The sequence below is a fragment of the Rattus norvegicus genome, chromosome 12 (genome assembly GCF_021556685.1).
Source record: "Rattus norvegicus strain SHRSP/BbbUtx chromosome 12, alternate assembly SHRSP_T2T, whole genome shotgun sequence".
NCBI lineage: Eukaryota > Metazoa > Chordata > Mammalia > Rodentia > Muridae > Rattus > Rattus norvegicus.
Window position 1 is genome coordinate 48,340,964 of NC_141545.1, and position 27,058 is coordinate 48,368,021.

General features: G+C 49.2%; 2 protein-coding genes across 4 annotated transcripts; one reads left to right on the forward strand and one right to left on the reverse strand.

The window, feature by feature from the left end:
• Nucleotides 1–3,810: 3,810 nt before the first annotated feature.
• On the forward strand, nucleotides 3,811–6,184 carry Dynll1 (dynein light chain LC8-type 1). The gene is made up of 3 exons (NM_053319.5): nucleotides 3,811–3,915; nucleotides 4,082–4,219; nucleotides 5,773–6,184. Exons 2-3 carry the CDS (start codon nucleotides 4,088–4,090, stop codon nucleotides 5,908–5,910), a joined length of 270 nt encoding a protein of 89 aa, NP_445771.1. The 5' UTR covers nucleotides 3,811–3,915; nucleotides 4,082–4,087; the 3' UTR covers nucleotides 5,911–6,184.
• A 2,154-nt stretch (nucleotides 6,185–8,338) lies between these two features.
• Coq5 (coenzyme Q5, methyltransferase) lies at nucleotides 8,339–25,281 on the reverse strand. Of its 3 annotated transcripts, none has more exons than XM_087578519.1 (7): nucleotides 23,548–25,281; nucleotides 21,822–23,495; nucleotides 18,639–18,860; nucleotides 13,955–14,061; nucleotides 10,026–10,114; nucleotides 9,092–9,203; nucleotides 8,339–9,012 (listed from the first exon to the last, which is right to left on the reverse strand). In XM_087578519.1, exons 2-7 carry the CDS (start codon nucleotides 21,928–21,930, stop codon nucleotides 8,911–8,913), a joined length of 741 nt encoding a protein of 246 aa, XP_087434645.1. In that variant the 5' UTR covers nucleotides 21,931–23,495; nucleotides 23,548–25,281; the 3' UTR covers nucleotides 8,339–8,910.
• Nucleotides 25,282–27,058: the final 1,777 nt, after the last annotated feature.

Below are 27,058 nucleotides of genomic sequence, written 5' to 3' on the forward strand. Positions count from 1 at the left end.
GTGTGTGTGTGTGTGTGTGTGTGTGTGTGTGTGAGCATTGGGCAAAGTGAACATAGTGGTATGCTTGTAATTCCAGCACTGGGGGGCAGAGGCAAGAAGATCAGAAATTCAAGATGATCTTCCCTACATTAGTTAAGGCTGGCCTGGATTGAGACCCAGTCTCAGAGGAGCAGCTGGGTGGGGAGTATGGTTCATTGGTTAAGGGAGCTTGCTGCACAGATATGGGGACTGGAATGTGAATCACCACAACCACATGTCAAGCTAAGTGTGGCCCTACATGCTTGTGACCCTACATACATGTGAGCCTACATGCCTGTGACCCTTAAAATGAATACAAAAGAGACAAAAAGGACGCAGAGGCTTGAAACTGTGAGTTCCAGGTTCTGGGACAGACCCTGTCTCAAAGGAGAAAGGCAGAGAATGCATTCTTCCTTTGGCCATAGGCACACGCAAGCACACACAGGAAAATAGCTGTTTCTAAGTCACGCTTGATAGCCTTGGCCTATAATCCAGCATTCTGGAGGCAGAGGGCCAGCCCTACCTTAACTACAGAGGAGCTTCCCTAAGGAAAAAGAAACGTGGGGTGTGATGGCCCCATCTTTCAGCAGGATCTCTGTAAGTCCAAGGCCAGCATGGTCTACATACGAAGCTCCACAGTTACACCTTTGTCTCAAAAGTACAGGAAAGGCAGCATATGTCTTACCTTCCCCCTTCTGTTTTCTAAAATCATTTATTTTTGGCGTGGGGGCAGTGCTCATGAGCCTTGTCTCTCTTGTGAAGTCAGGACAACTGTGTGGGGCTGGTTCTCTCCTTCAGTCTGTATGGACTTCCTGGAGATCACCTTCTGGTTCTCCAGCTTGTACTGCAAGCACCTTTACCCTGGAACCATCTTCCTTGCCCTGTTTAAATCTCATCTTCTAAGAAGGGGCGGGGGTGTCCTAAGACCTGGAAGTCTTATACTTTCAGTCAGATTTCCTGAGTCCATTCTTTTTCCTGGGATAGGGGGAACCTAGGGCCTTTCTCTTCCTAGCCAATGGCTCTACCACTGAGCTACATCCCTAGCCCTAGACAGTGAATTGGATGCTGAAGCTGGAATAGGGAACAGGAAAGGCAGGACACACACGCAGACACTCACCAGGAAGGACAATCCCTCTGGGAAAAGCACAAGGCGAACTTCACAGAGGAAATCTACATGGTGGTGAGAGGCAAACGGGAACTCAGGGGAAGGAGCCACTTCAGCTGATACCTAATTAGATAGGGCTAATTAGATAATTAAATGGCTCAGTTGGTAGAATCTTTGCCTAGTATTCACAAGGCCCTGGCTCAATTCCTGTACCCCTTAAAACTGGGTTTGGTGGCCCATGCCTAAAATTCCAGTACTTGATGTGTGGGAGCAGGAAGATCAGGAATTCAGGGTAATCCTCAGCTGTGCAGCTCTGAGTAAATAGAGAGGGTCCCCCTGGGACTGGAAAGATAGCTCAGCCATTGTGTTCTTCTGAGGACCCAGGTTCAATTCCCATCACCCACATGGTAGTTTACAACTCTTTGAAATCCTAGACCCAGGGGATCCAATGCCCTCTCCTGGCCTCTCTGAGCACCAGGCACGGATGTGGGTGTGGCACACAGACATACAACCAAACGCCCATAAACATTTTTAAAAAGGAAGAAAACGAGGAGAGTCTCAAACACAGCTGTTGTGAGGGGTGCCCCGGCGAGCAGAGGCCAGCACCCACACACTGCTGCTGTCTCTTTTTATTTACCTTACTGGGGAGGAGGGAGTTTACACAGGATCTCATGTAGCTCAGGCTAGCCTTGGAGCCATCTATCCAAAGCTGGTCTTGAATTGCTGATCCTTCAGTTCGCATCTCCCAAGTGCTCTGACTCCCTCCCTTAGCCTGCTGGGGATCAAACAGACAGGCTCTGGCCTCGCTTATACCGAGCAGATGCTCTATTGACTGAGCAGTAGCTGCCACTGAGCTACACTCCTACTCTGTGTGCTTTAGACACACAGCCCTTTAATGTAAACATGACCAATCGAGCCTGAATCTATCAGCAGAGGAGCTCATGTCTACATTGCCTGAGTGGGAGGCCAAAGCTGGTAAAACATCGACCAGTCTCCACAATCCTGCCGTTGAAAATGGAGCTAGAATGGCTCCGTGGCCTGGCCTTTTAGTTAAGACAGAGGGGAAGCCAGAAAGCGCCTTTGACTGACTAACATATTTTAAGTGAGGAAGTCCTCATTACTCTCACTGTTTTCTCTTTGGAGTGGGATGCCTCTGGGCAGTTTAGTATAAAAGGGTTTCCCGTGTCAGCCAGTTGTGGTGGTGAACGCCTTCCATCCCTGCACTCTGGAGGCAGAGACAGGCTGCTCTCCGTGATTTGAGGCTCCAGCTACATAATAGACCCTTCTCAACAAAACGACGGTTCTAGGTTAGAATGTGGGTGATGAGAAAAATGCAGAGATGTGAGCCGAAAACTTGGGAGTTATACAACCTGGAAATTATTTAAGGGGTTTCAAAAATATACTACAGACATTTTAAGGTTTGATGGGTCAGCACTAATCATCAAGATTCATTCAGCAATGTTAAGTCACACCGTGCTGAGAATCCGCAAGCGTTCATCCATTTAAATGCTCCCACACACCTATCAAGTGGTTTCCTCCCCCCCCCCCCACACCCAGGGCCCACACCCCGAACCCAGGGCCTTGCGCTTCCTAGGTAAGCGCTCTACCACTGAGCTAAATCCCCAACCCCTGAGGATCACTTTCTTGTCCATCAAGATACTTCTTCCTCTCTATGAATAAATCCTTAACCTGGAACCTTTGCCAAAATGGAGAGCGTATCCAAGCAAGAAGCCTCACCTGTACACACTGGACATTCACCCACATTCCGGGCTCTCCTTCCTGGAGATGATCCCTTTCTGAATCTCTCCTTCAATCCTTAGACTATCGGTATTTATATGGTATTCTAGGTCAGTACCAGCTACATAGGGGCTACGGTATGAGATAAACATATAGTGTCACGTCATAAAATTAGGAAACTAACCTGGTGTGAGGGCGCACGGGGGGAGGGGGGGGCGAGAAAGAACTGCGAACCTCAGATCAACCTGGGTTACCTAGGGAGACCGTGCTAGGGTAGGGTGGGGAGGACACCGCAGAAAAACGAAAAAGAAAGAAAACAGGTTTCAGTGGTAGAACGTAGAACTTGCCTCTCAAGCCCAGGGCCTCCTCAGACACACACGCACGCACGCACTGACAAACTTCGGGAATGAGACAGCAGAGATTTAAAGCAAGCCCTACAATTCTGAGTGCGACTGAATCAGTGGCTCGCCCTCGCTTTGGTGAACCTCTCTAGGCTCGAGGCCACCTGTCAAAGGCCTTAAATCGTGCGAACCCCGGGTTGGGGGTGGAAGTGGGCGGCACCTGGGGCGGCGGCTCCTGGTCTTCTAGAACCTGCGATTCCAGAACACACCCAGGGCTAACCTCAGTGGGCCCTAGCGGAAGACGCCCGCCCTCACAGCCTTCTAGACTGCTGGGTGGTCCGGGAGCCAGCCACTCGACCCGGGCTCCGCCTCCAGGGTGTGTGGGCCTGCACGCGTGCCGCGCATCGCCTGGGCAACCGACGCCGTGCGCGGTGCATTGTGGTCTGCAACAAAATGCGGGAGAAAGATCCTGAGGGAACCATTGAATCCACGGACCAATAGGGAGAGGCCTGGGGCTGTGATCAGCCAATAGCGACGAGTGCCGGGGGCGGGGCCGCGGGCACAGGGCGGGGCCTAGGGATTAGGCGGCGGCGGCTGGCGTGGGGCTGCTTAGATGCGCCACGGCTTCGGTAGCGACCGGCTGTCCACTGCTGCTTGAGCGGCGCCAGCACCTTCCCTAGGAGCTCGCAGCAGCCGGCTGGCCCCTGCTCCACGGTGAGACCGGGCTCGAGTCCTCCCCGTCCCCCGGACCTGTGGTGCGGGCCTCGGGAGCTGTGCCTCAAAAGCGGGTGGGGGGGGCGTCGTCCTCAGGGGCGGGCCGGGAGGGCAGCGAGCGCGGCCCGCACCCCTACCCTTCCCTCTCCCGCGCCTCGTCCCTCAGGTAACCATGTGCGACCGGAAGGCGGTGATCAAAAATGCAGACATGTCGGAAGAGATGCAACAGGACTCGGTGGAGTGCGCTACTCAGGCGTTGGAGAAGTACAACATAGAGAAGGATATCGCGGCCCATATCAAGAAGGTGAGGACCCGGCACGGCATAGTTCCTTCTCCCCGATTCTGCGTTCCCTGGGCGCGCCTGGCAGAGTTTCCCGGCGGCCCTCAGGGCGGCTCGGTATGGATAGTTCTAGAAAGGACGCAAATGGCTTTTGCGTTCCTCTGGGGAAGACCAGACCCTCAACGCCAGAAGTTTTTTTTTTTTTTTTTTTTTAAAACCCCCAGCTCCTTGGGGGAAAGCGCCACCTAGCAACGGTTTCCAAGATCAGGGAGCAGCGAGCAGTTCCCCCTACTGTAGGATTCCTGCGCCGAGGATCCATCTGGGTGTTCCGGAGGGGGGCGGGGGGGGCGCCTGCGTGGGTGTTTCCAGCCGGGCTAGGAGGAGATCTCTGCCAGCCTTCCAGCCGGGAGTTAGTCGACAGTTCAGAGAAAGTGGGTGGCAGTGGTGGTTGGGGGCTTGGGTGGAGGAGGCTTGGTAAATGGCAGTTTGTAGAGAGCTGGCAAGACTGCCAACTTCTCAGGCTGTGTTTGCTGGAAGGAAACTGGGAGCTGAAGCCGTGGGAGGGGTTCCAGCGGAGGACTGGAGGATGAAAGACTCACGTGGAACAGAAATGAATACCTTTTTTTTTTTTTGACAAACGCAGCAGAATGTGCATTTGGATTGTAAGAGACATTCTGCTTAACAAATGAGGTTTTCATACCGACTGCCGGATGAGAAACAAGGAGCCCTGAGGATTTTACATCATCTCTGGCCCTGGTTCCATCCAACTAGTGAAAAAATTAACACATTTATCGAGTTCTAATGCCCACTGGGGTGGGAAAGCCAGGTAGCAGATAGTCTCTAACTTGCTTATCTTTAAGACGTGGAGGAGAGCGATTTTAAAGGATACTTAACTGTTAGGTTCTGTTGCTAGCTTTTATTTTTCAGCCCAGCTTGATTTAGATGGTAATTGAGACTTGGTCCTTGGGGCGGGGGTGGGGCGCTACTGTCTTCCTGGATTTGGGGTGCATGGCAAATACAGTGGTAGGATAGTTATCAGGAACAGCCTGATAAGTGCTGACGTCATCTGCCGCCATCAAATTGCTGAAGTTCAGGTTAGCTGCAAATGATGAGGTCCTTTAACCCTCCTAGTACTAGGAAGGCAGAGGCAGGCAGATCTCTTTGATTTTTTGAGACCAAACCAGTCTATATATCGAGATCCAAGGTAGTCAGGACTACTTAGAACCCCCCCCCCCAAAAAAAAAAAAAACCCAAATAAGAAAAACTCCCAAAATAGTCAAGAAGTGCAGTCACTGAAGCAGAACTGTCCTTGAAAATGACCTTTGATCTCCTCAGCTCCCACTCCCATTCCATCTCAGGCTACAAGCATGTTGTATTATTGCTCTAGGTAGGTGATTTAAAGCCAGGGGAACATTATTTAAGAATCTGCTGGGGTTGCGGTAGGGAGAGCGCTTGCCTCTTCTGGTGTGGAGACAGTTACAGGTGCCAGGATCGCCTTTCTGGTCCCACAGACTCTGGCTGTCCTAGAAACTGAGTCCTCGAGGTGTACCACTAAAATCCCGTTTTCTTCCTCCCAGGAGTTTGACAAGAAGTACAACCCCACCTGGCACTGCATCGTGGGCCGGAACTTCGGTAGCTACGTGACACACGAGACCAAACACTTCATCTACTTCTACCTGGGTCAGGTGGCCATTCTCCTGTTCAAATCTGGTTAATAGCATGGACTGTGCCAAACACCCAGTGATCCATCCAAAAACAAGGACTGCATCCTAAATTCCAAATACCAGAGACTGAATCTTCAGCCTTGCTAAGGGAACACCTCGTTTGAATCTGTTGTGTTTTGTACAGGGCACCATTCTCTGTACACGTTTGTGGTTATAAAATTAGTAAAACAGCTTACATTTGTATTTATTTTCTAGTCCATACTTCTGTACCCCCATTTTTTTCTCCCTTAGGTCATTCCTTTAAAATAAATCTGTTGGAGATGTATATGTCTCTGCTAGTTTGTTTCAAGGAAGATAGGGTTGACGTAGTTTGACCAGTTGGTAAGAGCCTGAGGACTCCCATGTTTTGTAGGATTAGACAGACAGTTTAGTTCTCTGGATGGAATGTTTGGCAGGCCACACCAGTTTTTCCAGATTATTTGGGTTATTAGCCACAGGTCTGAGGCCCCATCCCTGTCAGCCTAGCGCTTGGGAGGCTAAGGAAGGAGTAGTGTAGGTTCTAGGCCAGCCTGGATTAGAGTACCTTAAGAGTTAGCCTGCTAGGCTGTTGCTTTCACTGGCTGCGCTCAGAAATCAGTTAGGTGAAGCTGTGGAACCTGTAGTCACCAAGTTTCCCTGTTGTCAATTTAGAGCTACCGTAGCTTAAGGAGGAAAGCCTGCATAGGAGACTCCCGAAGGTAGGGGCTGAAGCAGCCAACCCACTTTTTTTTCTTTCTTTTTTTTCGGAGCTGGGGACCGAACCCAGGGCCTTGCGAACCCAGGGCCTTGCGCTAGGCAAGCGCTCTACCACTGAGCTAAATCCCCAACCCCAGCCAACCCACTCTTACTTTGGGATTGGCAAGAGTCCCTGTAGGGTTGCCGGTTCCTATTTTCACAGGTAATGTGTTTTTACTCTAGATCTTGTTTTGAGAGTTTCTTTGTGTAGTCCTTGCTGTCATTGTGATTTTTAAGAAGCCAAAAGGCTGCTACACAGAGTGGCAGAAGATGCTTGTTACAGAGAACGTCAGGTTAGCTTTGCAAGTTTCTCTATCCACTTGAACTCGGTTAGACATTGTGTTTTGTGAGGACCAGGAGTGTGAAACTTGGCTGTTTGTGTGCATGTGTGTGGCAGTCAGAGGTTCTCTACTGTGTAGATTCTGGACTCACTCTGCAGCAAGTCTATTCATTAAGCCATCTTGCAAACCTGTTTTCTGTGTGTGACAGTGTCTTAGGAAGTCTGGTGGTGGCCTCAAACTGTAATCTTAAACTACTGTTCCTTGGTTCACCTTCCAAGTGCTGGGGGTGCAGATGGGCACCCCTCCTGATTGTTTGACCCTTTTGTGACAGTCAACATTTGTCTCCTATCTGCAGAGATGGGGTTCTTGGATCCAGGTGACCACAGATAGGGCAATTCAGTTTATCTATTTGAACAGGTAAAAATGTTCCCATGAATTGAGTCCCTCCCCCTCCTTATGACCTGACACTTTATTTGAAACCCAACAGGATTTTGGCCCTCAAACTAATTGATTTGGTGCAAGGCCACATGGTGGGACACTGAGGAGTCTAATATAATTTGATAGGGCCCATGTTTACTGTCAAGAGCTGGTGACTTATTCTCGGGTTCAGACGTGAGAAACGTTGCCATAGAAATAAAATTGGTTTGATGGTGTATGGAATTTCTCCCAGTGCCTGCTCCTTCCTGTTAATTTAAAAGCCAGGAGGCTCCAGCTGGCTGAAAGACACACAGCGCTGTCTAAGGTTTGGCATTTTCTCTTCCCTGCAGTCCTGAGACTTCAGCAGTTAGCTCTAGGTGAGGTTTCTATAGAGCCCTTAGTATACCGAACCAAACAGCAACCTGAGGCCCTTTCAAATTAACCCTGTTTGTCTCAAATGTTCGTACTGACTACTAGCCTCAGCTCGCTGAGTGCTGGGATGAGACGTGTGCACTGGCCCACCTGACTGGCTTCTGCAGTTTCTTACTGTCGGTTTAGAATACACCACAGAGGCGGGCAGTGAGGCCACTCTGCCGAGGCCATTCTTGGCCATTCTGGAGGAGATGGGCTATGTGTTCCGTGTTCTTTTTCCTTCTCAGCTTCTCGGGAGGAGCATGAGCTCAGCACACAGCCCTAGCTGGCCTGGAACTTGCTCTGCAGGCTTGGCTCAGCTTCTTGCAGCCCTCCCAGGTGCTGAGGTCACGGTTTTGTGCCATCCCAGGGCTCACACGTTTTTAGATTTTTATTTAACTTTTTATGTATATCCCTGCATGTGTGTATGCACAGTGCCCACCCACCAAGTCTAAAGGGGGCGTTGGATTCCCCAGTATGAGTTAGAGTTGTAAACCAAGTAAGTGCTGGGGACAGAGCATGGTGTCTCTGCCAAGCACTGACACAGGACGCAGACATACATTTGTGTCACCTCTTCCAAGAAAGTAACAACCACACCCAAATTGTAAACTTTACTGCTTCACAGGTTCTACTTCTGTTTACTTGTTCCTGGTGAGCACCAAGCCCAGGGCCTCAACAGGCCAAGCATGCGCTCCACTGTGCTGCATCTACAGCCCCAGATCTCACAGGTGCTCACCACTGAGCACCTCACCGGTGGGCTGGGGCACCGACATTCTGAAGTGGACTGTGGCTTTTGGCTGAAGGGCTGGTTCAAATTCTCCTAGGGTCCCAGTGATCCATTATCCCTCTAGAAAACATCTGTCATAGAGAAGCTGCGCATAAGCTTCAAAACTGCATTCCTGCTGGTTTTACCCGACTCCCACAGTGCACAGCTAGGCCAGACAATTGTGGGAGAAGGCCTCAGCAGCCTGGGCAGCTACTAATGAGAGCTGCAAAAAAGGCAGCAATTGGTTTCTTCCTTTTTGAGCCTGGTCAATGCAGAACATGAATCGAAGGCTTTGTAGCCTTAGGGGAATGGATGCTCAGCTACTGTCTCATCAGGGAGATGATCTTCTAGCCCCGGGCTTCAGTAGAAATGCCTGGCTTCTGCTCCACAATAGCAAAGAAGCTAGAGTTTGAAGCCAGAGTGAATGGCCACAATCCCTGAAGTCAGGCTCTCGTAAGTCACCTTCTGAAAGCCTGCGTCTTCTATCATGTCCTTGAACTCTTCCTGAAACACAAGAAAAGACACATGGCATACCTGGGTTGCACCTTTGGGGACCCCGTTGGCAGTCACAAAAGCTTTGTACCTGATTTGGGAACTTGCGAATACTTTCCACAAGGTATTGGTAGGACTTCCAGTCTCCTGCAATGACCTCACCGATGACAGGGATGACCTGGAAGCTGTACAGATCATAAAGCCTGAAAACGAGAAAGATTAGAGTGGGTTCTGGGCTTACTCCCCAGCTACTCCACCAGTAACAAGGAAAAGTGTGTTTGTGGGTGGGGTAGCCTGGTCTACAGATCGAGTTTCAAGACAGCCAAAGCTACACAGAGAGACCCTGTCTACACACACACACACACACACACACACACACACACACACACACACACACACATGGAGGGACGGAGGGAGAGAGGGGACTAATGTGGTTGATTCCATCCCTTCATGGTAATCAGGACATAGTAAGGCAGGGATTAAGCAAGTGCCTGAACAAGACAAGTAGGCCAAGAGTAAGGTCGAGAGGCCCACAGCTTGGGACAAAGCTCCAGAAAACTGGAGGAGGGGCAGCCAACCTTACCTCTTGACACCTGCATGGGGGATCTGCCTATGACAGCCTGTGACATCTCATCTGTGACATCACAAGCCTGTGACATCTGGTTTTTTCAAGGATGCTGGAAATCAATTTCCTGATTTTAAGTTTTTGGTTGGCCAGTGGGTTTGAGATAGTCTAATGAGACTATACTATAGACTAGCCAGGCCTGGAACTCATTAGACAAAGCAAGTGTTGAACTGGAGGAGATCCTCCTGCCTCAGTCTCCTGAGTAGGCCTGTGGGTACAGGTTGAGGCTCTCCTGGCCTGTGCATTTCCATGTGGGACTCACTGACCTCTGAAGGGAACCCTTCCTTTGGGTCCTCTGAACTCACAGTCAGTGGCTGTGGCTCACTGACGACCTCCTCTCCACTGTGGGCTGGAGAGCCTTTTGTGGGTAAGTTTATAAAGTCCTGTCACCGGTGCTGACCTGGAGATGAGGGGGTCATTCACTTGGCTAAACTCCAGACAGAGAAACCGTCCTCCAGGCTTTAGGACTCGATGGGCTTCCTGGAGAGCCTGGGTGAAAGAGCGAGAAGAAAGCTCAGCAGACCCCTCCTTGGTTCCAGCAGGCAGAGACTCGTTAGGTTCCTAGTGCATTAACACCCATGACCTCCCTTCACATCCTAGATGTCATGGTGCAGATGTCACCCTCATCACAGGCCACTGCGGACCACAGCTAGAGAGAGTTGCTGATACAGACAGAGGCACAGTTCCATGAGGAGAAAACTGCTCGGGAGACTGAGCACAGAGGGTTGTAGGCTTACAGCCAGACTGGGTTACTGGGTGCATTTAAGGCCAGGTTAACTTAATGAGACTATTAACGAGCATGTATACAAGCCCTGAGTTTAATCTTGTGCACAGACATACACAATCACTGTTTATAGCATGTGTGTGTGTGTGTGTGTGTGTGTGTGTGTGTGTGTGTCTTTAGGGTGCTGGAGACTGAACTCAGGGCCTTGCACATGCTAGACAAATATTCAACTACTTGACTGAAGCCCCAGTACGTATCTGGCCTTTTCCTCAGTATATAGTTACTTATTTTGAGATAAGATCTCACTATGCAGCCTGAGCTGGCCTAGAACTCACTGTGTAGACCAACTTAGCATCACACTCACAGAGATCTGCCTGTCTTGCCTCCTGATGAGATTTTAAAGTTAAAGTTGCACTGCCCTGGGTGTGAGGAACCACACTGTAGGCCCAGCGCTCTGCTCTGGGCGTGAGGAGCCACACTGATTAATTTGTATAGCATATTCTGTCTAAAAAAAGGGTTCTTTTTTTTTTTTTAAATCTTAGTAAGTCTTAATTTTTTAAGCTGGATGTGGTAGCCCATGTCTATAATTCTAGCATCTGAGAAACTAAACAGAATTGCTGCAGTTCAAAGACAGCCCTGGCTACACAGCGAGTTCCAGGCCAGTGGTGCTACACAGCGAGTTCCAGGCCAGCCTGGGTTAGAGACCCTGCTTCAAAAGAACAAAAAGGATGTGTTTGTTTGTTTGTGGAGACAGGATATTGTTACTTAGATCTTGCTGGTCTGGAATTCACCATGTAGAGCAGGTCTCAGACTGAACTCATGCCTTTGCAGTGTTGAGATTACAGCCATGTGCACAGCTAGCTGCCTGCAGCATACAGCTGAGCAGTGAGGGCACGCACCTGAGCCCAGCCCTGGGGAGGCAGGGGGAGGTGACTCTGAACTCAGGCCAGCCTAGTCTGTAGCAAGTCACAAATGCTAAGTCCCATGCCCTGTAGTTAGACTGCTTCCTGCTGCTTATGGTATCCAGTTCCTTGGGGCACGTCTCATCTTTGCAGTCAAGATGTCTAATTTCTTATTCTTGATTCTCCTTTGTGTACCACTACTTAATAACTCACACCAACAATCCAACCCGCCTTTGGGGAACCAGCATTTATACATCCTCTGAAAGATCCCAGAATTCCAAACATCACCCAATTGCAGAAATGATCCGCAATTGGCAAAATCACGAGGCAAATCATAGCTGCTATGAAAGATGTGAAGCAGCCCTATAGCCTACAACTGGGGTTAAGGTGAAAACATAGTCTTGTATTCTTGTATTCTGTTTTTCAAAGAAACCGAATTCTCGATACATGTAGGAGCTGGTTCCTTCCTTCTACCTTGTATGTCTTGGGGACTGATCTCAGGTTGCTAGGTTTGGTAGCCGGTGAATTTACCCTGCCTGCTCTCCCTCCATCGCTCTATCTGGTTCATTTACTTTTCCTTTTTCTTTTTTTTTTTTCCGAAGCTGGGGTCCGAACCCAGGGCCTTGTGCTTGCTAGGCAAGCGCTCTACCACTGAGCTAAATCCCCAACCCCTCATTTACTTTTCTTTTTTTTTCTTTTTTTTTTTTTAAAGATTTATTTATTTATTATATATAAGTACACTGTAGCTGTCTTCAGACACACCAGAAGAGGGTATCAGATCTCATTACAGATGGTTGTGAGCCACCATGTGGTTGCTGGGAATTGAACTCAGGACCTCTGGAAGAGCAGTCGGTGCTCTTAACCGCTGAGCCATCTCTCCAGCCCCTCATTTACTTTTCAAAACAGGGTTTCTCTGGGTAGCGTGGACTCCCAGAAATCTGCCTGCCCCTGCCTCCAACGTGCTGGGACTAAAGGTGTGAGCCACCACCAGCTACCCAGCTCTTTTGATCTTGGTTTCCAAGTACTACAGAGAGAGGGAAAGAGTGACTGACAGAGAGGAGGAAGTAAGGGAGAGAGAAAACCAAAACAAACAAACAGGGAGGGAGGGAGAGGGGAGGGGGAGGCCTCCACACCCCAGGAGGCATGCATACACTTAACTGATCTATGGGGTTCCCACAGGACTCCACCTAAAGGCACATAGAACCTTTCCACAGCGGCTCCCGCAGGTCTTTTGGAAAGTGCGACCCATACTCAAACCACAGCAATCGCTGCAAAGGGAAGTCGGGGAGTCACACAGTGGAGCCCACACCAAGCCAGCAGCAAACGAACTTTAAATGTTTTGAACAGAATGTTCAGGTAGAAATAAAGAGTGGAATCCTATTACGAGAAGAACATTCCCGTCTGCTGTAGAGGAGCTATGATGTTCCCTTCTGCCTTAAGGCCTTTCCTTTGTCTGATCACACCTCTGACCTGCAAACTTACACAGCTTCCCAAGAGGAAACAGGAAGTGATGCAGCAGGCCCAACCATCCAGAGAACGTAGGCGCCAACCTGAGCAACCAAGAACTGTTCTGTGATTTTGACTCAATTTCCTGACTAAAACAACTGGCAACTTAGAAAGAAGAAACCTGCTGCCAGGCAGTGGTGGCACACACCTTTAACTCCAGGACTTGGAGACAGAGGCAGCTGGATTTGAGTTCCAGGCCAGCCTGGACTACTGAAGGAGTCCAGGGCAGTCAGGGCTACACAGAGAAACCCTGTCTTGTGGGGAAAAGGAAGAAGGAAGAAGGGAGGAAGAAGAGGAGGAAGTAGAGGAGGAGGAGGAGGGAAGGACAGAAGGAAAGAAAAAGAAAAAAGAACTAACTCCTGGGTTGGAGAGATGGCTTGGTGGCTGAAAGCACCCAAGTTCAAGCCCCTGGCACCCATGTCAGATGACATTTAACTGCCTATAACTCCAGCTTCAGGGGACCCAACCCTCTGGTCTCCAAGTGCACTGTGTACTCAGGGGGCACACAGACTCACACAGGCCCAAACACATACACATCAATGAAAATTATGTATATATTTAAAAGAGAAGAGGGCTATGGAGATAGCTCAGAGCACTTGCTGTGGGGCGGGAGGACCTCAGTTCAAATCCTCAGCACGTACATAGAAGCCAGCCATGCTTCACAGGGCCAGCATGCCCACTCATCATACTCTCTCTCTCTCTCTCTCTCTCTCTCACACACACACACACACACAAATATACACCCAACCTACAACACAGGGCCAGCATGCACACTCACACTCTCTCTCTCTCTCTCTCTCTCTCTCTCTCTCTCTCTCTCACACACACACACACACACACACACACACACACTCACACTCACTCACACACACACACACCACAAATAAATACATAGAGGAGGAGGAGGAGGAGGAAGAAGAGGAGGAGGAGGAGAAAGAGACCTCTAAGTTTGCAGCTTTCTTTTTTTTTTTTCCCCCCCCCCGGAGCTGGGGACCGAACCCAGGGCCTTGCACTTCCTAGGCAAGCGCTCTACCACTGAGCTAAATCCCCAACCCCGAGACCTCTAAGTTTAAAACAGTCCTTCCTCCTCAGAACTGGACCCCGAGAAGACCCTTCCCTATCCTCAGTTGAGGTAGGTCCACTCCAGGGACACGGTTACCCTCAAGTCACAGAGGCAGAGCATGCAGCCCTTCATACCCGGTCAATGTGCGTGACATTCCGGATCCCAAAGGCAATGGTGTAAACGTCAAATCTGTCATCATCAAAGGGCAGTTCTTCAGCGTCTCCCAGCACCCACGCAAGTCCTGGAAGACAAAAGCGACTCTGGTGTGCAGAGGGACAGGAGGAAGCAGTTTCCCATGCACCCGAGCAGTGAATCGGAGCCTTCTGTGGTACACCAAATAAAAGGCTAGTGCCCTAGGCACAGTGCGGTGGGGACGTCCAGTGACATGGAGCCCATGATGCAAGGTCTGGGCCATGTCAGAAATGAAGGGAGGAGAATTTGAGAAATGCTTGGTGTTGTGGGGACCATGGATTGCATTAGAAAGCATGACATCCCTGCCTTCACTGTATTCCGGCTGCCTTCACTGCCATCCTCCAATTCTGAGAACCTACCTTATTTGGGGACAGTCATCTAATAAATAGCATTTTCTCTCTCGGTGCTGGGGGACAAACCCTGGCACTCTGTGCTGGGCAGGTGCCGCCCCTGAGCTGAGCTACACATCTACCCTACCCTAAGCAATTTCCCCAACCAGGAACCTCATGGTTAGCACTGTGCTGAAGGGCCACGGCCTTTGGAGACCACTCTCATCTACTGTTAGGTCCTTTACTTTAGCTGGGAGCGGGCGTCAAACTCAGAGCCTTGCATACATTATGCAAGCATTCTGCACTGAGCCACACTCCCAGCCCTTGTGATATATTCAAAAATACTCTTGGTTTTGGTTTCTTATTTATCTACGTGTCTACCACACATGTGGTTGAGTCCTAGGCCTAAAAAAGTCAGGAGGTCATTGGTTCCTCTGGAGCTGGAGTTACAAACGGCTCACATGGGTGCTGGGAACTGAGCTCAGGCCCCTGGAAGAGCGGGAGTACTCCTGATCACTGCGCTGTTACTCCAGCCTGTTTCAGTTTATGTGTAAAATGGAAATAGACCGAAGGTTTTATTGAGCGACGAGTACAGAGTTTAGCACGTTCCTATGTCTACAGCTGCTATCACATCTTCAAATCCTCTAGCCATGGATTCTATGTTGAAATATTTGAAGAGGGGCTGGGTTGAGAGATGACTCAGTTAAGAGTAGTTGTTGCTCTTACAGAGGACCTGGGTTCAATTCCCAGCACCCACCTGGTGGCCACAAACACCTGTAGCTCCAGTTCTAGGAAATCCAACACCCTTTTCTGACCTCTTTGGGCGCCAGGCATGTGTTCAGTGCACCAACATACATGCAAGAAAAGCATACATATAAACAAACCAAGTCTTTACAGAGAAAATGTGTGACTAGGTAAAGTGCTAAAGGCTCAGAGGCAGAGTGGATAGTCAGGGTCCCTAAAGCCCTGGGTTCAGGGTAGCATCAACTCCACCCCCTTCTCTCTGAGACAGTAGGACAGACCCATGCTGGGAGCAAATTTAAATGCCGCTGAGAATGACCTGGAACTTCTGATCTTCCTGGGTCATAGGCTTATGGGCATGTGCCTCTACCAACTTGCAGTAATCCTCCTGCCTCCACTTCCTGAGTGCTGGGACTGTCCATGGATGGCACTACTCCCATCTCCAGCTCTCTTTTAACTTTTCATTTCGGGATAAATTGAATGAAATTGTCCAAGGCTAACTAAGGACTCATTCACCAAGCCCAGACTGTCCTGGAGCTTTTGATTCTCTTGCCTCAGCCTCCAAAATATCTGGGATTGCAGGCCTGCATCACTGGCCTAGTTCTGAATTCGGAAAAGGATAGATCCTTGTCAGTGTGATGTTCCTGAAGGGTGTGGGACTGAGTAACTAATACCAGCAAGATGCTCGGCAGAGACGGCGTGATCGCCAAGTCTGACTCGGAGTCTGCCCTCTGGAAACACACAGTGGAAGGACAGAGCCACGTCTCACTCACTGTTCTCTGACCGCTGCCAAAACACGCTTTCACTCTTGCATGTGTGGGCGTGCTCGAGTGTGTGCGTGCGTGCGTGTGTGTGCCAGACTGAAAAGCACCATGAAGTTCTCACACTCAAGCTGCCACATGAACGCTGTGAAAGCAGGCAGAGAGAGCTGAGGGCTCGAATCTTTTTTTTTTAAAGATTTATTTATTCATTTATTATATATAAGTAAACTGTAGCTGTCTTCAGATACACCAGAAGAGGAAATCAGATCTGTTTACAGATGGTTGTGAGCCACCATGTGGTTGCTGGGAATTGAACTCAGGACCTCTGGAAGAGCAGCCAGTGCTCTTAACCGCTGAGCCATCTCTCCAGCCCCTGAGGGCTTGAATCTTACAAAAAGGAAAGGCATCACCAGAAGGGCCTGCAGCTGACCGGTCTCCACCCTTCCGGCCTCATCTGCAGTCGGCAACTCTGCAACAACCAATCAGCTCTCGATTCTCCCCTCCTCATTTTCTCTAGTCTTTACCTTTTTATAAAACCAACCTCCAGGGGCTAAAGAGATGGCTTGGTGGTTAAGAGCACTGGCTCATCTTCTAGACCTGGGTTCAATTTCCAGCACCCACATGGCCGCTCACACCTGTCTGTAGCTCCAGTTCCAGGAGATGCGGCATCTTCACAGACACTCATGCAGGCAAACACCAGTGCACATAAAATCAATAAATAAGAACATTCTTTGGCCATTGAAAGTCTAGGCTGGTCGTGAACTCACAGAGAACCACCTGCCTTGGCTCCCAAGGGCTCTGATGACACTAATGCAGCACCTTGGACCAAAAGTTGTCCATGTCAGTGTCTGTGTCTAATGCTCTACGCTGACTAATGCTAGCAAAGGACAGGTTCCAACCATTTAGCTTAGAGGCTTGGTTGAGTTTTTTCTTTAACGTGCACATGCGCAAGCTGGAGTGTGTATGTGAACCACATATGCAGAGGAGCCCACGAGCGTCAGAAGAGGGTGCTGGAGCCCCTGGAACTGGAGTTTTAGGCGGTTGTAAGCTGCCCATTTGGATGCTGGGAATCCCTTGCTAGAGGAGTATCCTCTCTCTGTCGCTCAGCCATCTCTCCCGTCCCAGTAAAAAACTGCTAAGTGGCTTTATTTTCCATTCCATAGTGAGGTGGGCAGAGGAAGGACTAATTACCAGGCGCTCCAAGCCAGACTGAGCTGCTAGGCTGGCTAATGTGACGCCGTGTCTCAAACGACAGCTTCCTGAGCAGGCCCATAGCTACACTGTGGAAGAGACGGTTCCAGAGAGAGAACATCCGTCCTTACTGCTCTCTCGCTTCTTATGGCTGACACCAGAGAGGGGCCAGACACATTTGTCAGTAGGAGTAAGACACACAGTGCTTTGTCCAGTGACTGCCTTCTGACTAGTGTGGACAGCTGACAAAGAGGCCTTCATCGTGAAGGCCAAGTGGGCTGCAGTTCGTCTAGGCAGTTCCTTCTTGGTGTGTGAGGAGGAGGAGGGCAACAATTGGCCTAAAATAACCAGACATTCCTTGGGGGTGGGGGGAATGCTGACGCTGCCCAAAGGATGTTTTGTGATACCCGTCTCTGGCTGCCTGCACTGCCTTGCTGCCAGAGTGGAAGAGTCAGTCCAGCTGCCGGACAGCTGGGCCATCCGGCAACACTGGTGGTCTTGCAAATGTTAAGGGCAAGCTTTTGTGTAACCTGTTAAAAATGGACTAGCTTGGAACACACGAGGTAGATCAGGTTAGCCTCAAAAATCACAAAGATTGACCTGGTTTTGCCGCCCAAACTCTAGGATTAAAAGTATGCACCACCACACCTGGCTAGGGAAAGCATTTTTTTTTTTTTTTTTTTTTTGGTTCTTTTTTTCGGAGCTGGGGACCGAACCCAGGGCCTTGCACTTCCTAGGCAAGCGCTCTACCACTGAGCTAAATCCCCAACCCCGTAGGGAAAGCATTTTGAAACATTCAATGGCCAGAGGTAAAATCAGTGGTAGCATAGTCCGCATGTGCAAGAACTTGAGCTCGCTCCCCAGCACTGGAAACATATTTAAAAAGAAAAAGAAAACTATATGACTTTAGAAGATCCTGCTGTGAGTTCAAGGCCAGCCTGGTCTACAGAGTAGGCTCCAGGCTAGCCAAGGCTATATATACAGTTAAGATCCTGTCTCAAAACCAAACCAACCAAACAAATGAAAACTTGAAAAAGAAGACTCTTAAGGGCTAGTGAGATGGCTCAGTGGGTAAAGGTGGCTGCTGCCAACCCTGACGACATGAGTTCGATACTCAGAACCTACTCCCACGAGTTGTCCTCTGACCTCCGCAGGAGTGCTAATTCTCCCCTACCTCCATTAAGTAAAAGCCATATTTTAAAGAACTGACAATAGCCGGAAAGGTGGCTTAGCGGTTCAGAGCACTGGCTGTTTTCCAGAGGACCTGAATCTGACTTCCAACATCCAGTTGGCTTCCAACCCTCTGTAGCTGCAGTTCTAGGAGACCTGATGCCCTCTTCTGGCCTCTGAGGCACCAGGCACCCTCATGCTGCAGACACACAAATGCAAGGTAAACACCTACAGGCATTTAAAAAAGTCATAATGAAGAAAGATCCCTGCGCTCTGTGGGCTTCGCAAGGCTGCTGGTGAGGCTCAGTGTTGCTCTGATTCTGGAGCACGCCTATGAGCTGCGCTAAGTACACCGCCATCTTGAGCTCTTCAGCTCTTGCCTCAGACGCATGCAGACATTCACACATGCCTGCATTTCACTGCCCGGGACTCACCAGCCGTGTGTCCCCGGGCCAAGGCTTTCTGCTTTCCGACCTTCAGCATCTCCCTGTTGATGTCGCAGACCATGACAAGCGAACCTCCCAGGGGGTCCTCTTTACTCTGGTACTTTCTGGCAATTTCTTCCCAGGATAAATTCTGCCGCGTCCTCAGCTGTCTCCTCTGTTTCCTCTCATGCTGTGTCTGAACGTAACTAAGGAACCGGAATGCAATGTCACCTGCGGGAAGCCAACAGAAGGAAAGATGCAAGTAAGACCGAGGAAACAGTCTCCAAGGATGAGAGCGGAAAGAGGCAAAGAGGGGTTCAGTCGAGGATGGGCGTTTATCCGCCTTTCAGCAGAGACAGTTCCTCACCACCACCCCAGTGAAGGATATGTCTACGCGGTCCAGGCTGGCCTTCAACTCCTGGTCCTCCTGCTGTGGTCTCCTGAGCTGATTACAGACGTATGTTCCCACTCCTGATTAAACTAAACTGACAAACCTTCCCTCCCTCCCTTTTCTCTCCCCTACTTTTCTTCCTTTTCTTTTCTCTCTCTCCTTCTCCCTTTCCCTCCCTCCCTCCCCCCCCCCCCCCGGTACTGCTTCATGTAGCCCAGTTTGACCAGGCATTCACTGTGTAGCTAAGGATTTTTTTTTTAAAGATTTATTCATTATTTTATGTATGTGAGTACACTGTAGCTGTCTTCAGACACAGCAGAGGAGGACATCAGATCTCATTACAGATGGTTGTGAGCCACCATGTGGTTGCTGGGAATTGAACTCAGGATCTCTGGAAGAGCTGTCAGTGCTCTTAACCGCTGAGCCATCTCTCCAGCCTCCGCTAAGGATGTTTTGACCTCCAGGTCCTCGTGTGATCACGGATTATATGTGTACCCCACACAACTGGTGCTTACGATAATTTTCATATTAAGGGCTGTGGGTGTTGGGAGAGGGCTTGACTAGGACACACGAACTTCAGAGCGTCGTGCTGTGCATGCCAAACACCAAGCTTGCTGCATGCCTGTGATCCCAGCTCTAGGGAGGTGGAGGAGGTGGATCAGGCCAACCTCAAATATATGACTTTGAAGTTAGCAGGAGACCCATCTCAGAAACAAAAGGAAAACAAAACAAAGCAAAAAAAAACGAGCCAGCCTGGTCTAAAAAGTGAGTCCAAGGCAACTGGGGCTTATTACGCAGAGAAACCCTGTCTCTTTTTTTTTTTTTGGTTCTTTTTTTCGGAGCTGGGGACTGAACCCAGGGCCTTGCGCTTCCTAGGTAAGCGCTCTACCACTGAGCTAAATCCCCAACCCCAGAAACCCTGTCTCTTAAAAACAAAAAAAGCACGTGCCTGCAATCCCACGGATTGGGAGGCAGGTGGATCTTTAGGTCCTGCCTGATCTACATACAACGTTCCAAGCTAGCTAGCCACAGCAACACCGCAAGCCTCCAGCTCTAAGAAACAAGAAACAACCTTGTGTGAAATATAAGTAAAGGGTGGCTCTGCTGCTGCAGGTTCCACATCTGTGGGTTCAGCTATGGATCGCTGTGCAGTGAGGATCAAAGCCCCAGACTCCGTCATCACTCCTACACAACACTGCAGTGTGACAATGCGCTTGGCGTGTGAGGCTGGCTTGGTCTGTTGTTGCCCGGTTCTTGCCATCAACCAAGGGTCTGAAGAATGAACCTAGGCCAATGTCCTCTGCTGAGCACGCCTTAGCCCCAAGCATGTGCTCTATTAATGTTGCCGTTGCTGTTGCTGTTTCATGTTTGAAATGGGGGCTCACACAGCCTAGGCTGTCTTCACGTCTGTTATGTAGCAAGGGATGACAGTCTATTTCTTTGGCCCACACCTTCTGAAGATCAGGATTCTCAGTGTACTTTGGGCAGTGGTGACACATCCCTTTAACCACAGTGCTCGGAGGCAGAGGATTTGGATCTGTGATGCTAGCATGCTCTATAAAGCAAGTTCCGAGACAGCCGGGGCTACACAGTGAGGCCCTGCCCAGAGTACGCACTCTTGACCACTGAGCCACCTCCTTAGCCTCTAGATTTGGGGCTTGATCTGTAGCTCAGTCTGGCCCTACAGGTTCCACAGCTTAGCATCCAGTCTGGCTTTGAATTGGCTTGAATCCTCCTGCCTCAGCCTTCTGGGATTAAAGGCTTTCTGACACATACTTTCTTAACATTTTTCTCCCAGGTACTCAGTGTGCAACAGGGAACAAAGACCTACAGTATGATTGATACCTTACGTGGGAGTGGATTGATCAGATAAGAAGGTGGCCTAATCGGTCCCCAGATCTGGGGAAAAAAAAAAAAAGAAGAAGGTGGCCTAAGTAGCTTATGTAATGTGAGGAAAGGCTTCTCTCCAAACAGAAGGAAAGTGGATTAAAGGCCAAACAAGACCGAGAAGGCTGGGGCAGATCTCCACCGCACAGCACTTAACTATGGTATTTGTGAAGTCCTGGGTTCACTCCCCAGCATCGAGGGGGGAAAAAACATGGGGGAAAAAAAACCCAAGCTGGGTGTGGTGTCCAAGGCCTGTAGTCCCAGCACCTGGAAGGCAGAGGCAGGAGGACAGCAGGTGGCAAGGAATTGTAAGGCCATCTTGGATTGTTACACGGTGAGTTTAAGGCCAGCCAAGACCACACAGTCCTGAATGCCACAAAACAACAATGAAAACAGATGTAACTGTCATTCAGAGGATGAAGTGTCACAGAACACAGGCCTTTCACCTTGTAAGATGCTCTGTTAGAAAAGCGCCAGGCAAGGGCTGGAGAGATGGCTCAGCAGTTAAGAGCACTGGCTGCTCTTCCAGAGGTCCTGAGTTCAACTCCCAGCAACCACATGGTGGCTCACAACCATCTTGTTCCATGCAGGTATACATGGATATACAGCACCCACATACATAAAATTAATAAATCTTAAAAAAAAGAAAGAAAGAAAAGAAAAGCACCAAGCACATCAGGGGTGGTGGCACTTGGGAGGCAGGGGCAAGTGACTCTGAGTTTGAGACCAGCCAGGGCTACACAGAGAAACCCTGTCTTGAAAACCAAACAACCAGAAAAGTGCCAGGCACACAGCTGCTTTGGACTAACATGTCTGTCCTCTCTCAGAGGTTGACACACAACTGACTGACCTTCAACCTAATGGTGGGTGAGGCAGCCACTTCAGCAGCAGACAGATGTCAAATACAGCATTACCTGTGCCTCCAGCCACATCGAGCAGCTGGGTCCCGGGCAGCGGGTGCATTTTCCTGATCAGCAAATCCTTCCAGGCACGGTGGATGCCGAGGCTCATCATGTCATTCATCAGGTCGTACTTCCTGGCCACGCTCTGAAACACCTGGTAGACTGGTGCAGGACAGACACACTGTGACCAGCAGGAGTGACTCGGGGTGCAGGATAACACACTGTGACCAACAGGAGTGACTCGGGGGTGCAGGACAGACACACTGTGATCAGCAGGAGTGACTCAGGGTACAGGATGACCAAGAGGAGTGACTGACTCGGGGGTGCAGGACAGACACACTGTGACCAACAGGAGTGACTCGGGGGTGCAGGACAGACACACTGTGACCAAGAGGAGTGACTGACTCAGGGGTGCAGGACAGACACACTGTGATCCGCAGGAGTGACTCAAGGGTACAGGACAGATACACTGTGACTAGCAGGAGTGACTCAGGGTACAGGACAGACACACTGTGATCAGCAGGAGTGACTCGGGGAATCAAGTTGAGAAAATGTAAGTGAAGACGAGAAGGGGAAGCTTTCCCTGTTGAAAAGGCCTGTCTTTGCAAGGTGCCACTAAGCCAAAATTTTCGATGCCCAAGATACATCTTAACATTATGTCTCCCCCTCTCCTGATGCTGGAAATTGAATCCAGGGCCTTGCACACAGCAGGCAAGAACCCTATCAGGGAGTGACTTCCTCAGCCCTCAACACCACCTTGTATCAAAAGGCTTAAAAGTCCACATAGGAAATAAACCTCTTAACTAACAACGTCCAACGCCAGCATCCCAACCTGAGGTTGGGTTAGCCGTGAGTATGAGCACGAAATACAAGCTTCAGGAAGTTCTTCACTCCATGATTCATTATGAAAATAGGAGGACCAGGTGGTGGTACACACCTCCAATCCCAGTACTCAGGGAGGCAGAGGCAGGCAGAGCTCTCTGAGTATGAAGCCAGCCTGGACGATAGAGTGAGTTCCAGGACAGCTGAGGCTACATCGAGAAACCCTGTCTAGAAGAAAAGAAGAAGGCAGAAAGGGAAGCAGTGGTTCAGGTCCTAATCAGTGACCAGTTATGTCATGGGCTTTATACACAGTTTATGCTCAGGCTGGAGCCTAATACTTCTGTTTCCTTGTCTCTTGGGGACAAACCTATGTTGCATGCTTAGAGACATAAAAGAGGAAATTGAGCAACAAAAAGGGAGAGAGCAAGGGAATGAGGGTGTAGATCATGACTGAACGACGGACGCCCGGGGCTAATCCCCGGCACTGAGACAAACAAAAACCAAGGGAACAAGAGCAGCAGCAACGAGCACCATGGGAACAGAAACTGGTAGGAGGACGACTGTCAGTGCAGTGGTATGCGGAAGAGGTGACTCGGGACGCAGCCGAGGAACCCTGTGAGTGAGGGTGAACTCTCTAACCTAGGGGAGGCTCGAGGGTTGTGTCAGTCAGGTTCAGGGTGCTCCAGAGGAAGAAGGCAGTGGGTGGAGCACTCCAAGGCTGGAGAGGTGAGTTTGAGGTCCAGGACTCACATGGCAAAGGAGAAAACTGACACCTGCATGTTGTCATGTGACTTCACAGAGCTCTCAGAGAGACAGACAGACAGACCTCACAGAGCTCTCAGACAGACAGACAGACAGACAGACCTCACAGAGCTCTCAGACAGACAGACAGACAGACAGACACACACACACACACACACACACACACACAAATATAATAGGTTCTTGGAGGTGTTTCATGATGTTGAAAGCACCAGGGCCAGAAGCTGACCACGCTACCTCTCCAAATGAAAGCTTAGAAAGGGTTGAATCTGCCAACACATAGGAAGCAGGCTTAGTCGCTACGGTAGGCCCCATGATGAGGGAATAAGGTGCTCGAATCACCCCTGTTACATTTTTAAACAAAAACAAAACACTATTACTCCCCTCAAAACCATAATTTTTCTTAGGATTTAAACTTTTGAGCCAACATTAAGAACGGTTAAAATGGGGGCTGGGGATTTAGCTCAGTGGTAGAGCGCTTACCTAGGAAGCGCAAGGCCCTGGGTTCAGTCCCCAGCTCCGAAAAAAAGAACCAAAAAAAAAAAAAAAAAAAAAAAAAAGAACGGTTAAAATGTTATCGAAATCCCATCTGTTGGGCTTTTCAAAGGACATTAATTTTTATGTTGTGTCTGAGTTTTTGCCTGCATATATGTCTGTGAGTCACATGTGTGTCTGGTGCCCATGGAGACCAGAAGAAGCCTTCAGATCCCTTGGAAATGGTTATAATCTGTGGTTCTCAACCTCCTAATTCTGGGACCCTTTAGTATCATTCCTCAATTATAAAATTATTTCCACTGCTACTTCCTAAGTACATAACAGTAGTTTGATTAAAGGGAGGGGATAGTGCCTCTCTTTAGTGAGAAAATAAGAATGTAAATTCTGTGGTAGAACAGTAGTTCTCCCACTTACTAGCAAGTTTGTATTTCTTTCTGTAGGGTTAAACTCTCTCTGTCTGAGGCTTGGCTTCAGATCCATAGTATAGTAGAGAATTAACTTGAACTTCTAATCCACTCACATACACCTCTCAGGTGTTGAACACAAGTTTACACCATCACACACAATTTATGTATTTATGTAGCTGGGAATGGAACTGAGCTGCAGGGAGTGACAGGCAAGCACTCTACGAATTGAGCCACAGTCCCAGCTCCTGGCTACCATTTTAAATTGTGCAAGTTCTTCTTGCTTAACCTTAACTCTGTATATCCTAAGAAAAGTATTAACAACAGTCACTGGTGGAAAACTGAAGTGAAAAATGGGTGGGAAAAAATGTCTACGAGGGCACGTGTCCTTTATGACAATCTCGCAGTTGATGCGAGTTAAGGGTCGGCAAGCCGGGTTTGGTGGTGTACGCCTTTAGACACAGCACTCCAGAGGCAGAGGCAGGTGCAACTCTGTGAGTTCGAGGCTAGCCTGGCCTACATATCAAATTCCAGGGCATTCAAAGTTACTCAGAGAAATGCTGTCAAAAAGGGGACGGGGGGACGCTTCGCCAGGTCCAGCGTCTCAAATGCCTGCAAATGTTACAGAAAATGGGCCTCGAAAGGAAAGCTGGGTCTGGGAGGTGGGTACTCCTCGGAAGTCAGGACCAACAGGGCATCAAATCAACACTTGGATGAGTAAAGGAAACCATACAGAAGCCCGACAGGTCGCTCCATCCACCCTCTCGCCCTGTCACCTTTGCCTCCTTTTTCCTTTTCCGACACCGTCTCAAACCCGAAGTGAGTTTCCGCGGCTCGCTTCTCTTGGGACAAGGACCGCGCACTCAGCGTGGCCCCCAGCCAAGATCTACGAAACCCGGGGAGCCTGCAGTCTCCTGCTAATCGCGACCACCCGTGGCCGCAGTAGCTCCATAGAACACAGCTCCTGGGCGCCGCCATCTTGATATCCCGGCGACGGTGGGCGGGGAGAACGTCGGGTTGCGTCACCAGCCGAGTGACGGCTGCCGGCAGGAGTCACATTAGTGGGACGCAGTCTAAAACGCCTGTTTTTTAGGGAGTCCCGCCTGGTTTAGGATTTGAAAACCTGAAAGAAAGCCTTGCCTGTGTTTCCTGACTGAATCTAGGGTTTACTAGGAATAAGAAGAGCTCAGAGAGAGGCCCTAATTCTACTTCAGCGTCCATATTTCCATCCATTAGCTAGGGCTAAAGACTATTGTGGTAAAGTCGACCATAGCGACCGGGCTGGACAGAGCTCGCAGAGATCCACCCAGGTGCTGGAGAGCTCTACAAGCTCTGCAATTTTTGTTTTCTGGTGCAGGATCTGGCTGAAATTGAGGCATGTAGTTAAAAGACCAAGATTACATGATTTGAAATTCTTTTTAGTTACACACACACACACCCACACACACACACCACGAATCTAAAGTGAAGTATGACACTTGTGTGTCTGTGCTGGAATGTGTATGTGAGCACAGGTGCCTGTGGAACCTAGACGTGTCAGATATCTTAAACTGTAGTTGTAGGCAGGTGAGCCTACTGATTTGGGTGCTGGTGACAAGAATTGTAATTGATGAGTCAGCTCTTTGGCGCCTCGTGTGAGCATATTTTTTAAAAGCTGGAACTAGTTTATGTAGTCCAGAGTGTACTTGAACTCATGATAAACTGGCTCGGTTCCCTCTGACAACACAAACAAGCTCCTCCCGCCTCTCTTAAGTGGCTTTTGGAATGGAATGCAGGTTCTTGCACATGCTTGAACAAGGCTGTGCCACTAAACCCCTACCCTAGTGTTTTAAAAATGTATTTAATTCTGTTTGTTTTGTTTGTTCGTTCGTTTTTGAGACAGGATTTCTTTGTATAGCCCTGACTGTCCTGGAACTTGCTCTGTAGACCAGGCTGGCCTGGAACTCAGAGATCTGTCTGTCTCTGCCTCCTGAGTGCTGGGATCAAAGGCATGCACCACCAAGGTTGGTAGTGTATTTTTATTTTGTGTGTGTGTGTCTTTCTGATGAGTGTGCATGTGAAGGTTCTCAAATGCAAGTGTGCACATGCCAAGGTCCAATGTGGAGGTCAGAAGATGACTTTCAGGGGTCAGTTCTCCATGGCCCTGGGAATTGAACTCAGAACCTCAGGCTTGCAAAGCAGGCACTCTGACCTACTGAGCCACCTTGCCAGCCGGTATCTTTTATTTTGAGGTAGAATGTCACTAAGTTGGCAAGGCCTTGAACTCACGTTGTCACCTAGACAGGCTTTGAACTTTTGATCTTCCTGGTAGGTGGGATTAAAGGACTATATCACTAGGCACCCCCCTTTTTTAAAATCTTAATTTGCTTTTTTCTTTTTATGGAAAGGATAACATACTACAGACCATCTTGTGCAAAAGCCAGTATAAAGCTTGCTGGATTTTGCTTGGATTTCTGTTTCTGTTTTAAATCCCCCTTTTAAATGTATATTTTCTGTAAATATTTCGCAAGGAGAAGGTGCCAAGGATCCTAAGAAAGTAATTTGAAATGGAGAGTGTCTTCTCTGCTCAGTAGAGCCTGACAGATGGACCACCTCCTGCATTGGGAGTCTCTTCCCCTCAGTTCCATTTTTATCAATGACAGAAGGAAGACATTATTCATCCATACACTTAGTATCCTCATGTCTTTGTTATGTGAAATAAAGTTTTGCCACAGGATTTAAGAACTCCTTGCACTTCTACTTATATGTAAGAATAGACCCTAGGAT